Source organism: Symphalangus syndactylus, chromosome 2, assembly GCF_028878055.3.
Source record: "Symphalangus syndactylus isolate Jambi chromosome 2, NHGRI_mSymSyn1-v2.1_pri, whole genome shotgun sequence".
In the NCBI taxonomy this organism is placed as follows: domain Eukaryota; kingdom Metazoa; phylum Chordata; class Mammalia; order Primates; family Hylobatidae; genus Symphalangus; species Symphalangus syndactylus.
In genome coordinates, this window is record NC_072424.2 from 121,928,242 (window position 1) to 121,944,037 (window position 15,796).

General features: G+C 42.1%; 1 protein-coding gene across 5 annotated transcripts in view; it reads left to right on the forward strand.

The window, feature by feature from the left end:
* Positions 1–15,796, forward strand: part of STX11 (syntaxin 11) — a 51,853-nt gene that overhangs the window by 1,631 nt on the left and 34,426 nt on the right. The window contains exons 2-3 of one of the 5 annotated variants that reach the window (XM_055266245.2): positions 1,413–1,631; positions 2,085–2,269. In XM_055266245.2, the coding sequence (XP_055122220.1) occupies positions 2,200–2,269 (70 nt within the window). In that variant the 5' untranslated portion in view covers positions 1,413–1,631; positions 2,085–2,199. Of the gene's footprint in view, positions 1–1,369; positions 1,632–2,084; positions 2,270–12,067; positions 12,253–13,129; positions 13,562–15,796 lie in introns of those variants that run through there. The other 4 variants (XM_063622875.1, XM_055266264.2, XM_055266255.2 and 1 more) reach the window with 4 other exon arrangements.

The window sequence follows — 15,796 nt, forward strand, 5'->3', positions numbered from 1 at the left end:
ATTCATTAGGACTAAATATGATCATAAATATTGAATAAAAACATTTTCATTAAATTACATTCATATTTTGGCATTTTATTTTAGCGAGCATTTTAGATTAATGACTTATTAATGAACCATGGATTGATGATTCAGGACAAATGTATAGTTTAAAAGAGAAAATCAGAACAAGGATAATGAGAGATCTTCAAATGCATGTCTATTATATTCAAAATAAATGGTATTCAAAATATTTGAATATTTTCATATTCAAATATATTCAAAATAAAGAGAATCACATAGCTAACAAGTGAAATACAAAACACCCAAATGACCTTTTCTACTTTTAGAATAAACTTTCGTGGTTTTGTTTCATCAAAACACTGTTAAATCAATACTGTTTTATTATTATTATTATTATTCTGAGATCAGTCTCATTCTGTGGCTCCAGCTGGAGTTTGGTGGTGCAATTATGGCTTACCACAGCCTTGACCTCAGGTGATCCTCCCACCTCAGCCTCCCAAGTAGCTCGGACTACAGGCTTGCACCATCACACCTGGCTAATTTTTTTTTTTTGGTCTTTTTTTTTTTTTTTTTGAGACGGAGTCTCGCTCTGTCGCCCAGGCTGGAGTGCAGTGGTGTGGTCTCAGCTCACTGCAAGCTCCGCCTCCCGGGTTCACGCCATTCTCCTGCCTCAGCCTCCTGAGTAACTGGGACTACAGGCGCCCGCCACCACGCCCAGCTAATTTTTTTGTATTTTTAGTAGAGATGGAGTTTAGTTAGCCAGGATGGTCTCGATCTCCTGACCTCGTGATCTGCCCGCCTCTGCCTCCCAAAGTGCTGGGATTACAGGCGTGAGCCACTGCGCCCGGCCACACCTGGCTAATTTTGGCTTTTTTTTTTCTTGTAGAGACAGGGCCTTGCTCAAGCTGGTCTCAAACTCCTGGGCTCAAGAGATCCACCCATCTCAGCCTCCCAAAATGTTAGGATTATAGGCATAAGCCACTGCGCCCAGTCTATTTTAATATTATTATTAATTTTATGCTTTTAATGTGCAAATTGGTTTGGATTTTACAGTTTTTTAAAGGGTCTACAGCCTTCAGGAATTTATAGCTTGTTTATGTTTAAGTAACATCGTGTTTATATTACATTCAAGTAACACTGTGGTAGAAATAATTTGTCAACACTAGGTGCCATATCGGTTTTTTCTTGAAAAGGGGCCCACTCATTAATTTGCAGAGATGCTGTGCCAGGTCCGCAGAAGAAATAGGTGTGAATAAATTAAGTCTAGCACCCACATTTGCACTGTAATCAATTATGAATTCCAGTTTGCATGTGGACTTTTTTGTAAATGTTTCTTTGTGACTAGGGATACAGGGTTGTGGCAAAAGTTCCTGTTTCATAATTCACCTTTCTTCATCACCAACCTGTAGAAAAATAGGGTTTAAAGAAATCAGCTACAGCAGCCTGCTTTCAACACCCTGAGTGACGCAAGGCCATGTTAGACCCTACCAAAGATCACTCCTCACACCTGGGGCACACAAGGAAAGGAGCGAGGGACTGAGAGGAACATCCGTCAGCTTCGGCAAGGTCTCAAAAAGATCATCACCCACAGAGGCAGATGTCTCAAGGAAAGACTGTCCTTTGAATCGGTGAGTTCACTGCTCAGACTTCAACCTGTTTACTCTGCCATTTTTGGTCAATTCACATATATATATATATATATATATATATATATATTTTTTTTTTTTTTTTTTTGAGAAAGAATCTCACTATGTCACCCAGGCTGGAGTGCAGTGGCGCGATCTTGGCTCACTGCAACCTCTGCCTCTTGGGTTCAAGCGATTCTCCTGCCTCAGCCTCTTGAATAGCTGGGACTACAGGCACACGCCACCACGCCTGGCTAATTTTTGTATTTTTAGTAGAGATATGGTTTTGCCGTGTTGGCCAGGCTGATCTTGAAATCCTGACATCAAGTGATCCTCCCACCTTGACCTCCCAAAGTGCTGGGATTACAGGCGTGAACCACCGCACCTGGCCCAATTCATCATTTGAAACAACTTGTTTTTTTTGGTGCCAGTATTGTACTTTCAAATTTTCTTCAGGGTCATGGAAGTTGCTAGCAGGCTGTGGTCCGTGAACTCACAGAAACTATAAACCATCCGTGAAGAAGGAATGGGTGCATCTGAAGAGTGCCAAAGGGAAAAGTAAGACAAAGACATGGAGCAGCCTCAAGGGGATGAAATGGATGAAGGGGAGGAAGAGAAGAGAGCCAGATCTCAGCCCCAAAGTAAGGCTTCTTGGCGTGGAAGTATAGAGTTTCTAAATAGATGACACAAATTCATCTAAATGAACAGAATATGGCTATACAAATGTTTAAGGTATTTGTGAAAATTATACTTGTTGAAAACTAATTATTCACATTCAAAACCAGTATTTCAAGGCTTGTGGCTAAACTATTATCTGTAAAAGGCATGGCTTATGTGTTACATTCTGTTTGTGCTTTTCTGTTTCACTTTTATCTGTTCTGCAGACGCAGGCAATGGTGCAAAAAGGAGTTTACCAGAAATGAATATTGAGTAACAGTCTGATCTTAAAATACTTTTGCAACTTGTTATGCAAAAATCACAGTTGCAGAAAAATTGGTTTCCATCAAGAGCTATTAAGTGGATCAACTAGATTATCTCTAGATCAGATTTTTAAAAACCTCATTCTCCTGCACAGAAAACTTTTGTTCTATGTATATACATTAGAGCAACTGGTACATATCAAACTTCAGGCCTCTTACAAGTAAGCAAACATATCAAAGAAAAGTTTTTACTTAATTGAAATTTGGGTTAAAGTAAAGATGCAATAGTGTCAATTCAGGAATTGTAGGCAGGAGCACAATTTGACAAATACCAAAATCATACAATTTTTCGCCACATGTTTTCTACCCCTATTGGTGTATCAAGCTTGGAAAAAGAAATGATCTTAGTAAATAACAAGAAATTTGCTTTTCTATGAGAGTTATCTGTTGCATTCTTTTCTTTTTTTAGTATTTTTTCTAAGCTTACCTTGAGTTCATATTGCCCTTTTGTGCAGATAACAGGATGAAAAAAATCATTTGCTTTGGAAAGTCATTATTTTCAGTTTTTGTTGCTGTTGTTGTTGTTGTTGTTGTTGTTTTGAGACAGGGTCTCATTCCATTGCCCAGGCTGGAGTGCAGTTGTGCAGTAATGGCTCACTGCAGCCTCGACTTACTGGGCTTAGGTGATTCTCCCAACACAGCCTCCCGAGTAGCTGGGACTACAGACGCCAACCACCTGGCTAATTTCTTTGTCTTCTTTTGTAGAGATGGGGTTTTGCCATGTTGCCCAAGCTAATTTTGAACTTCTGGGCTCAAGCACTCTGCCCACCTCTGCCTCCCAAAGTGCTGGGATTACAGGCGAGAGCCACTGCGCCCGGCCTCTTCTGTGGTCTCTAACATTGCTCTTGAATTATTAATGGTGAAGAACCTGGATTTTTGTGTTGCACGCTAGTATTTGAGTCTGAAGTCTTCTGCTTGTTGTTTCCTGGACAGTGGACAGGAGGCTATAGGTTCAGTCTATTCCTCTGTTAAATAGGGTTGAGTTGTGCACATTTCACAAATTTGTGATGAGAAATTACATAATATATGGCAATGTGAACATGGTGCTTGGCACATTGCAACCAAACAATAGTATTGGTTATCTTTAATATTGGTATCAGCATTATTAGGTTTATATTTTTTAATGATCTCATGTTTGCTAAAAATTGTACATTTAAAACAAGCTTCAAGGGATAAAAACTGTGTTCTCGTGTATGTGGGTAATGATGACTTGTTTGAAGTACTGAAACCTTTGCAGATTTCATCACATATCTAGAAGTAATTTAAGATATGCTTATTACATACTGAAATATTTAAAACTTTAACTTATTATATATTGAAATATTTAAAACTTCAACAATTAACTTGATTTTACTTTGTAAATTTCCATTTATGGGATAAACAAAATGTGGTATATAAACACAATGGAATACTATTCAGCCATAAAAGAATGAAATCATGCCATTTGCAGCAAAATGGATGGAACTGAAGGTTATTATATTAAGTAAAATAAGCCAGACATAGGCAAATTTCACATATTCTTACTCATGGGAGCTTAAAAGTTAATTTCATCTAGGTAGAGAGTAGAATGATAGATACCAGATGCTGGGAAGGTTGCGTGAGTGGAAACGGGGATGAAGACAGTCTGGTCAAAGGATACAAATTACAGTTGGATAAAAGAAGTAAGTTCTAATGTTCCATAACAGTTCTATTGTTGCTAACTATAGTCAGCAACAATGTATTGTATATTTCAAATTAGCTAAAATAGGGAACTTGAAATGTTTCCAACATATGGAAATGATAAATAAGTCAAGATGAGGGATACCCCAAATACCTGGACTTGATCCTTACACATTCTATGCATGCAACAAAATATCATATGTACCCCATAAATATGTAAAATATTATGTACCAATTCAAAACACTAAAAGATTTCTCATTTATATGTTTCCATAAGTTTATTTCTACATTTTATGTAGAAAAGCTATATGCAAAAAGATTTGCCTGTGAATCTGGGAATATATTTCTAGTCTGTGTGTACTGGAGAACAATTTATATGACATACAGTCTGGTTTCTTCATAAAGCTAACAAGTGGATTGAAATAATGATATGATAATATCACTAGGGAACATTTCTGTCAGGATTGTAGTTATAAAATTTTCAGAGATGGGATTTGGAGACTATGCTCTAGCTACTAATTAAGAAAACTGTATTAGTTAAAGGGAAATGGATGGCATATTCAAATTAGGATAATTCAAGCAGAGGTTTTAAATAAGGGGTCTATTATAAAGATATGGACGGGGTGGAGGGGAGCTGTAATGGAACCTTTGACTGAGAATCACGAGTATGGAAAAGTATCTGAAACCAGGAAGGGAGAGAGAGACATGTAGAGGAGACCACGTTAGAGGAATTGGGACCTTTTGTTGAGGGGCACACACGAACTTCTATTTGGAATACATTTCCTGACCTCATTCCCTGCCCCTGTCCTCCTGCCAGTTTTCCTATTCACAGGAAAGCTATGGGGCACAGGCAGCTGTCAGAATAATCCATTCAGATCAGACTCCCAAGTCAGAGAACAGGTGGGAGGGAGGTAGAAAGTGGATTGGAGGGGCAAAAGCAGATCTCTGCACACATGCTGATACTATACAAATCTATAATTTATTTGTTCTCATTATTATATTCACTTATGGTAACAGGTGTTTACAAATCAGAGTAGTAGCTTTATAAACATGCATTAGACAAGATCCTTATAGGAATTAAATTTTAAGCTACTTTTTAAATAATGGGGAAAAGGCCCTAGCTTAAAATCTATGCTCTGTAAGAAAAAAAACACATTTTCTAACTATTAATATATGAGAGCTAGATAGATATTCCTAGGTCTTGTTATGTCTAGGTGCCTCCCTCTAAAAGGCTGTATCAGGGCCTTCATCTCAGTGCTTACTATGGTCATTCGTTAACTCATCTTTCAACAAATATTTTTTGAGTGTCTCTAATGTTCTAGGTATTGTGCTAGGCTCTAGGTAAAAAGGAGTAAGTGAAACAGGCATAATCCTTGCCTTCTTGAAACTTATACTTTAGTAGGTGAGTTGAATGATATAGACAAAGCTTTAACTAGTTTTATAAGTCTGCATTCACAGAGGTGATAAAGAGCAACAGAACCACATGATCACTGAGTGTCCAAATACAGTATTTAAACATGAAAATTAGAGAGCTCACAGAGCAGCCGTTGAGGTACAAAAAAGCCACAGACTTTTAAGCTGCATATTTTCTCTCTCCTGAAAGAAAGATCTTAAACTTAAATTTAAAGCTGGCCAGTTCTGGAAAAGCTTATTCAAATATTATTTGTAAGATGAGGCAGAGGTGGCTACCAGAATCTAGAAAGTGCTGTCCAATATAGAAGCCAAATATTAATAACTGTCTACAATAATGGAAATATTATATTCTGCACTGTCCAAAATAGTAGACACTAGTTATGGTGGCTGTTAAGTACTTAAAATGTTGCTAATGTGGCTGAGGAACTGAATTTTTAAATTTTATTTAATTTTAATTAATTTAGATTTAATTAGCCACATGTGGCTATGGTAAAGTACCATGCAAATCTAGAACAAGGTGTACTAGCTGAGACTTGCTGAGCACAAGTTGCTTCGTTTAACCTCATTTCCTTTTTGACAGGGTTAATAACAGGGTCAATAATTTACTCACACACTATCATGTGTCCTGCAGGGTATGAAATAGAAATCAAAGATAGCCTAAGGAAAATAAGTGTTGGAAAGGAGGTGGAGACATTGGAACCCTTGCGCATTGCAGGTATAAATGTAAAATGGCTTGGCTGTTGTGGAAAATGGTAATGATAATTCTACAAAAAATTAAACATAGAATTACCATATGACCCAGCAAATTCATTTCTGGGTATATACTCCCCAAAAATGAAAGCAGGGACTCAAAGAGATATTTGTACACTCATGTTCATAGCAGCATTAGTCACAATAGCCAAAGGGTGGAAGCAACCCAAGTGTCCACTGACAGGTGAATGGATAAACAAAATCTGGTATATACATACAATGAGTTATTACTCGGCCTTAAAAAGGAAGGAAATTCTGACACATGCTACATAGAGCATGGATAAACATTAAAGTCATAATGCCAAGTGAAATAAGCCGGTCACCGAAGGACAAATATTGTACAATTCCACTTATATGAGATATTTAGAGCAGTCAAATTCATTGAGGCAGAAATGGTGGAATCTAGCAGTTTCACTACTGGGTATATATGTAAAGGAAATGAAATTAGTGTGACGAGATTTTTGCATGTCCCTGTTTATTGCAGCATTTTACAATAGCCAAGATATAGAATCAACATAAGTGTTCAACAGTGGATGAATGCATAAAGAAAATGTGATATATATACACAACGGAGTACTTTCAGCCTTACAGAAGAAGGAAATCTTGTCATTGTGACAACATGAATGAACTTGGAGGACATTATGTTAAGTGAAATAAGCCAGGCACAGAAAAACAAATACCACATGATGACACTTATATATGGAATCTAAAAACATTGAACTCATAGAAGTAGAAGTAGAATTGTGGTTATCAAGGACTGAGTTAGAGAGATGTTAGTAAAGAAAAAAAAGTAGAATGGTGGTTGCTAAGGGTGAGAGGGAGGAGAGACTAGGGAGTTAGTGTTTAATGGGTGTAAAGTTTATTTGGGAAGATAAAAACGTTCAAGATGGTGGTGATGGTTACACCACAATGTGAACGTACCTGTATTTAATGCCACTGTACACTTTAACATAGTTACAATGGTAAATTCTATATTGTAAATATTTTATCACAACAATATAAGAAGTTTAAACATATTCTTTATCTGCAAAGAGTTCTCGAACTAGCATGAAAAAGAGAAATGGTAGTTAGTGGTTACTACATGGTACAGGGATACGCAATGACTATTTGACAGAGGGCCGTGAAGGAGTTGCACCTCAGAAGGGTGGCTGTGCTAGAGGACCTTCCAACCCTGGGATTCAATGGGTTTAGAGCTCTGTAAATTAAGAATGGCACTAGCGTGCAGGATGATGGCCACGGCTGACAGATCTCCATGCAACTGCCACACCCCACACCCAGTGCCTGCTCTGTTTTATCTGAGCTTCACCCTAAGGTCCTTATCGGTCATCATCTCTGAAAAACTCCAGACTGGAGGGAAGAGCCAAGGTCTCCAGAGGAATTTATAAAACAAGAATAACCTGGAGTTTCAGCTGGGTGTGGGCAGATCAATTGTGGAAGATAATTCAGATTGGCCATACTCTAAACCCTGTCATTATGCGCCACCATGCCCGGCTAATTTTGTAACTTTAGTAGAGACGGGGTTTCTCCATGTTGGTCAGGCTGGTCTTGAACTCCCGACCTCAGGTGACCCGCCTGCCTCGGCCTCCCAAAGTGCTGGGATTACAGGCCTGAGCCACCGCGTCCGGCTCTTGCTTTTAATTTCGTTGATAAAATATGTTCTTGCCTCCACATTTACCAGCATCGCTGCCATACTTCCCGAATAGCTGGGACAACAGGCATGCACCACCGCACCTGGCTAATTCTTTTCTCCCTATGTTGCCCAGGCTGGTCTCTAACTCCTGGGCTCAAGTGATCCTCCTACCCTGGCCTCCCAAAATGCTGGGTTTACAGGCTACCACACAGCTGAGATTATCATTTGAATCCATGAGGAAGACCGCCTGAAAAAGTAAATTGTGGATGGGGAGGGAAGGGGAAGATTGCTGGGGATTAAGAGTGGCATTTTGGACACGTTCAGTTTGGAGTTGTTCTCTCCTGTTACCAGGGACGAACTCTTTCTTCTATTTTACCCCAAATTTCCATTTGTGCATTGGATCGCACACCTGCTCATCTACTCGAGAACATTGCTCCAGCATGTAACCCATTTTTTCTCCCCCGTATCATCCCTCTTTCCTTTCCTTTTGGTTCATGCCGGTGAGCGTACAAACGTGTATAGCTTCTAATTAAAAAAAAAAAAACTGCTTTGACTATATGGTTCCTTCCAGTTTCTACTCCACTTCTTTGTCTTCATCTGCCATTTTTATTCTTTCACTCCAAACAGGCTTTGGTCATCCCCCACTAAAACTCTTCTTACCAAGCTCACCACTGACCTCCATGTGGCCAAGCCCATTCCTCAGTTTTCCATCCTAATTTTACACACTGTAGCAGCATTTCACAGTTAATCATTCTTTTTTGCAACATTTTTGAAATTTGGCTTCCGAACGTGCTCTCTCTTGGTTTATCTATCTCACTAATCAGAACTTCTCATTCTCTTTTTTTGATTCTTTATCTTCCTAACCTCTGAACTTTGGAGCATGCCAGGACTCAGACTTCAGACATCCCCATTCTGCCTGCACACCATCTATATGCTAAAGAATGCCAAATATATACCGCCATCCCAGACTCACCTAACCAACTGCCTTCATGACAACTTGACAACTCCAAACTGAAGGTGTCCAAAATGCCACTCTTAATCCCCAGCAATCTTCGCCTTTCCTTCCCATCCACAATTTACTTTTTCAGGCAGTCTTCTCCATGGATTCAAAGGTTAATCTCAGCTGAGCATGGTAACTGATGCCTGTTAACCCAGCACTTTGGGAGGCCAAGGTGGGAGGATCACTTGAGCTGAGGAGTTGGAGACCAGCCTGGGCTAAAAATAAAAAATTTGCCAAATGTGGTAGTGCATGCCTGTAGTCCCAGCTACTCGGGAGGCTGAGGCAGGAGGATCACTTGAGCAGGGGAGGTCGAGGCTGCAAGGAGCCATGATCAGGCCGCCGCACTGCAGCCTGGGGAACAGAGTGAGCTGCTGTCTCAAAAAAATAAAAAATAAAAATGTCATCAGCAAGCACCCTCACAGACACACCCAGGAAACTGTTTTACCAAATATCTGGGCACCCCATGGTCCAATAAATTTGACACATCAAATTAACCATCACAGCTTTCTAACTCGTTGGTCTGTTTTAATCTTTGTCCTTTAATCTAGCCTCAACAAAATGGTAGATTAAAAAAACAACCAGCCACATCATTTAGCTTCTCCGCTAAACGTTCTTCAGTCTTCCTATCTCAATCAATGTAAAATGTAAAGACTATCATGACTACCAATGCCCTACATGCTCTATTCCCCACTCCTAGCCCCACCACCATCACTCTTCCTGGACTCTGTTTTGCCCACGCTGATATTTCTCCCAGAAGCCAAGCATGCTCCTGCCTCGGGGCCTTTACATCCACTGATTCCTAGGCTTGAAATGATCTTAATCACAGTAGCTGTATTGTTTCCTCCCTCAATGATTCTCTTATCTTAGACGGCTTTGCAATATATCCATTTTTAAAAATATAACATACCTCATCCCTCTTATTTTACTTTCTTTTAAAATAAACTGTATTTTTTAGAACAGTTTTAGATTTACAGAACAATTGCAAAGGTAGTACAGAATTGCCATAAATTCCATTTCAGATTTCCCTATGATTACCATCTTACATTACATTCCTCACAACTAATTAATCAACCTTGATTCTCATTACTAATGAAAGTCCATACTTTATTTAGATTTCCTTAGTTTTCCCAAGTCCTTTTTCTGTCCCAGGATCCCAACCAGGATACCACATTACATTTTGTTTTCACGTCTCCTGAGTTTCTTCTAGGCTGCGGCAGTTTTTCAGACTTTCCTTATTTTATTTTATTTTTCGTAGAGACAGCATCTCGCTATGTTGGCCAGATCAGGTCTCGAACTCCTGGCCTCAAGCAATCCTCTCGCTTCAGCCTCTCAAAGTGTTCGGATTACAGGCGTGAGCTATCACGTCTGGACTGTACTTTCCTTACTTTTGATAACCGGACAACTTTGAGGAATATTGGTCAGGTAGTTTGTAGGATGTCCCACTATTGGAATTTGTTTGATATTTTTCTCATTACGAGACTGAGGTTATGGTTTTCGGGGAGGGAGACCACACAGGTAATATGCCATATTCATCACATCATATTGACTACATGCCATCAATATGACTCATGATCGTTGACCTTGACTTAGAACATCTGGCTGGGGTAGTGTCTGTCGGCTTTCTCCATTGTAAACCTACTCTTTCCCCCTTTCCATATTGTACTATTTTGGAGGAAGTCACTGTGCACAGCCTAGGGTAGATGATCTACATAAATTATTTGGAATTATTCTGTATAGGAGATTTGTCTCCTCTCCGCCTTTTATTTATTCAATTGTTTATTTATATCAGTGTAGACTCATGGATATTTTTTACTTTGGCTTGTAATCCAATACTACCTTGTTTAGTTTACTTCGTTGCTCAAATGGTTCCATCTTGGGCAACTGGGAGCTCTTTCAGGTGGTTCCTGTGTCTAAATATTCTCCCATCAAGGCAGGATTCATTCTTTATTTTTATTTTTTTTCTTCTCATTCAATTGAGACAGCGTCTCATTCTGTCGCCCAGGCTGGAGTGCAGTGGCGCGATCTCGGCTCACTGCATCCTTGACCTCCCAGCCTCAAGTGATCCTCCCACCTTAGCCTCCCGAGTAGCTGGGATCACAGCGCGCGCCACCACGCCCAGTTAATTTTTTTATTTTTTGTAGAGATAAGCTTTCACCATATTGCTCATGCTGGTCTCAAACTCCTAGGCTCAAGAGATCTTCCCGCTTCGGCCTCCCAAAGTGTTAGGAATACGGGCGTGAGCCACCGCGCCCAGCCCGATTTTTCCTTTCTTGAGTATCACTTCCTTACTTTTCAGCCTCAGCCTTGTTTTTCAAGGTGCTTTACCACCACCTGGCACAATCCACATTTTCTGTTTATCTCTCCCCGTTAAAGTGCCAGGACCTGGAGGGTGGGTCTTGGCAGTATTTTTGAGCGCGGTGGTATCCTGGGCACACAAGGGGACGCTCAGTTGATATCCAGGGAATGATGAGCCCGGCGGGTGTTGAGGCCGACTGGAGAGAGATTGGCCGGCAGGGTTCTGGGAAGGCGGTGCTCGGCCTCTGTGTGACCGCAGGCTCCTCGCCCGCCTCCTCGAGGATCCCAGGGATGCAGGACCTGCCGCAGCTTCCGCAGCCACACCCACGCTCAGAGACCGCTTCCAGCGTTCTTGCCGCGGAAACGCACCGGACTGCAAATGTCACCAGCGCAGCGGGGATTCCCGGGGAAAGTCCAGCGCGCTCCCTGCCCTGGGGACCAGAGGATGAGCGGAGGAAGTGTCTCGGGCGGCAAACATCCCACTTCCCGCGCCGGTCCGCGCCGCCCGCGGGAACGCCCCGGGGCTCGCGGGAGGGGCTGGAGCGCGTCCCCGGCTCCGGGCGGTCCCGAGCGCACGGACTCCGGGTGGGGCGGGAACCCGCGCTCTGTGAACCGGCTGCCGCCGCGCCCCGGCGCTGTCATCCCGGGGCGGGGCCTGGTCCCCAGCTGTGGTCGCTTCCTAAGCGGCGGGGGCTGAGCCGGCGGCGCCCAGATGCGGCCGCGGCGGCAAGGAGCTCGGGCGGCCGTGGAGGAGCCCAGCCCCGGCCGCAGGAGGCGCCGGGAGCGGAGCCGCCGGGAGTCCCGCAACAGGTTTCCTTCCCTATCGCTGCGCCCACAGGTGACGCGCGCCCTGCGGGGAGAGGGGCTTCTCGGTTCGCACTCTCGCTCCGGGTCCAGGTTTGTTTTTCTCTCCCTGAGCCCCCATTTCTCTTCCTGACTATTCCCCTTGCGTGGAGAGATCGGGGAGGCGGGCGGGCCGGGGCGGGGGCACTGTCTGGGCTGCGGACCCGCGGCTGTGCCTTAGGTGGGATTTTGGATCTGGCGCAGGTCCTCACGCCGCCTCTGGGCACCTTCGGAAACACAGCATTGAGTTTCTCATATAAAGCGGAATGATTTTTTTTTAATTACTTTTAATTTCAGAGGCTGAGGGACTTAGAATTTAGTGCTTCATAAGAATTATTGTAGGGATACCTGTTGGTAGGCTGCCTTTATAAAATGTCCACCCAAGACTACTTTTATTTTAAATCGAAAGGCTGAAGTGTTTTTTTGTTATCACCTCTTCACTTCCCAGTAGGGTGACTGTGTCAAAAACACCAGAATGGGTACTTCTTGACTTGAACTTGGCGATGTCACTCAGTAGCCAGGAAAGACAGAGAAATTGATAGAGCCTTGGAGCAGTCCCTTCGAAGCCCGCGTAAGACTTTGTTTTAGAAACATGGAGAGAAGTAGTGGCAATACCTGCGAAAACCACGCCGTCCTGAGAGGGAATTCTGCCTTTTTCTAGACTCCGCTGACGCCAGCTGAGATCTGTATTACTTCCTGTGGTTCTCACGCACTTGTTTCAGCCGTTTCTCAGCAAAGGGAGGAGCTGTTATTTACAAGTATCCAAAAATGAGTCACAGGGCTGCTGTCTTAATTGTGAGACTTTGTTAATGAACTTTTGAAAAGCGAGGCTTGCTCTGTCTGTCTTTAAAATGAGGCTCTAGATATGAAATGCCTGCCCTGCTAACCTGGGGCAGTGGTATGGGAAGTGACGATTGAGTTTTCAGTTTCCTAAGGCGCCTGATGTTACAACATGCCAGTAAAGGTCACTAGGCTGATCTAAGATAACCACTGAAATCATGTGCTTTGCCACAGAAGCCCAAGAGAAAATTAATTTCATTATTCAATGACCATTTTGCTGTCATTTTCACTGCATGGGAGAAAGGTATCATTTAATGTGGTGATTGTAAGTAACTCTCTAAAATCAAAATATTTCAGACAGTTTGTGTTTACTAAATTGGTGCTAAAACCGCATGATGATTTTTGAAGCGGATGAGTCCCAGCGGGAGCAGAGAAATTTAAAAGCTGAAGCTAACAGGTCCCATTGCGGTGGGTAGCAGCCCTTAGGAAGGGACTGCACACTATCTCAACACTGGAGAGAAGGGTGCACCATCTCTACTGGAGCTGAGTTGAGCTGAATTCGGCCCCAAACAACAGTTACCAGGTACCTTCGTGCCAGCCTCTTCCCCGAACCTTGCTTGTACAACCATGAATAATAGGATCCTGCCGGCAAGGTGCTAGGGTAAATCTATACCCAGAGTGAAGTTTCTGTCCCAATCTAACTCGATATGCTGGTTCCCAGTGTATTTAAAGAGTAAACTCAGCAGATTATCACCCCTAGATAATTGCAGTCACCTTCAGTTAATAGTGTGACTTTTAAGATATTTAAATATGCTGGAAAATTCAATATAATGAGATAGGTGCTAGGGTAAATCTATACCCAGAGTAAAGTTTCTGTCCCAATATGACTGATGTTTCTGAAGATCTGGGATTTGGAATGGACTGGGTCATGGCTGGAAGAGCGAGGAAGCTTTTGAGCTTAGTTATTTACTTGTCTTTGTAGGCAGCCTATTCTTCATTTGAAACATTATTTAAAAATATATGAATTTAAAAGGTATGGTTTTTAAAGTGCTTGAATGAATCGTGTTTCATATTATTTAATAACCATGTAAAACGAAACTCAGCTGATTATCACCCCTGGACAATTGCAGTCACCTTTAGTTAACAGCATGACTTTTAGGAAATGGCGTGACTAATTAATAGGTTGTTTTGTTTCGTTTTTTGAAACAGAGTCTTACTCTGTTGCCCCAGGCTGGAGTGTAGTGGTGCAATCTTGGCTCACTGCAACCTCCACCTCCTGCGTTTAAGCAATTCTTGTGCTTCAGCCTCCCAAGTAGCTGGGACTACAGGCAGCCACAACACCTGGCTAATTTTTGTATTTTTAGTAGGGACAAGGTTTGGCCCTGTTGGCCAGGCTGGTCTCGAACTGCTGACCTCAGGTGATCTGCTTGCCTTGGCCTCCCAAAGTGCTGGGATTGCAGATGTGAGCCACCATGCCCTGCCTAATAGTTTATACATTTGTAACACTATATTGAAGCAAGTTTTTGATCATTGTTTTTGTAGTTCAAATCAATGTTTTTTAGCACATTATAGCCATGTGAGCCAAAATGAATAAATCTACTGTATCACAGTTTACTGCTTTTTTTTTTTTTTTTTTTTTTTTTTTTTTTTTTTTTTGAGACGGAGTCTTGCTTTTTCGCCCAGGCTGGAGTGCAGTGGTGCTATCTCAACTCACTGCAAGCTCCACCTCCTGGGTTCCCACGATTCTCCTGCCTCAGCCTCCCGAGTAGCTGGGACTACAGGCGCCCACCACTGCACCTGGCTAATTTTTTTTGTATTTTTAGTAGAGACAGGGTTTCACCATGTTAGCCAGGATGGTCTCGATCTCCTGACCTCGTGATCCACCCGCCTTGGCCTCCCAAAGTGCTGGGATTACAGGCGTGAGCCACCGCGCCCGGCCCACAGTTTACTGTTGGAATTGAAATCTGCTGAGATGCTTTTGAACTTGATGCCCAAGTATCAAAGTTTCAAAGTTTCCCCAGTTTGCTAAGATATCCAACTAGTAAAGGCAACAATGCTAAATTTCAGACAACTTTACCTTAATTTCCAAACTTTATTCCTCCTGTGAGAGCCCTAAAGTTATTTTTCTATGAGAAAGAAAGGGTCGAGTTTGTCATTCAGCATCGTACTTCCTGAACGTGGCCCAGGCTTGTCTCATGATAAGTGTTAGAAAGTGTTTATTGATGGAATAATGAACGTTCATGTAGGAGGATGAATTGTCAGGCAAGTGAAAGGGTAGGTGACCCGGCAGAAGGAACAGCACCCATAGAGAAGTGAAACAGCACTGGACGTTCAGGAAACTCCAGCCTGTTTAGTGATAGCACAGAGCGAGGCCTAGGGAGACAGGAAGGACCAGATCACAAAGGCCCCATGAGGGTTTAATAGTACTGAAGCCTTTGAACAAGTGAATGATACTCTCAGGTATGTGTTTAAAAAATAATAACAAAACTTGGAATTTTAAAAATCTTAGATTAGACGAGAGTAACATTGACCTTAGGAAGACACTGTGGAAACTTGTCATATTGCAGATGGGACATTAAAGAAGGCCTGAATTGGGCAGTGACAGTGCAGACGGGAAAAGAGGGAAGGGGCTGGTAGAGGTTTAATAGGTGGAACCGTGTCGGGTGTGTATTTAGAAGTGGGCAATGAGGAGGTGGGAGCAGTTAAGATGACTCCCACGTTTCTAATGAATGACTAGGATAAGAATATCCTACTCAGTGGAAGAATAGGTTTGGGCTAAAGGGTGGTGAGAAGCTCACACAGTACTTGGCACATAATC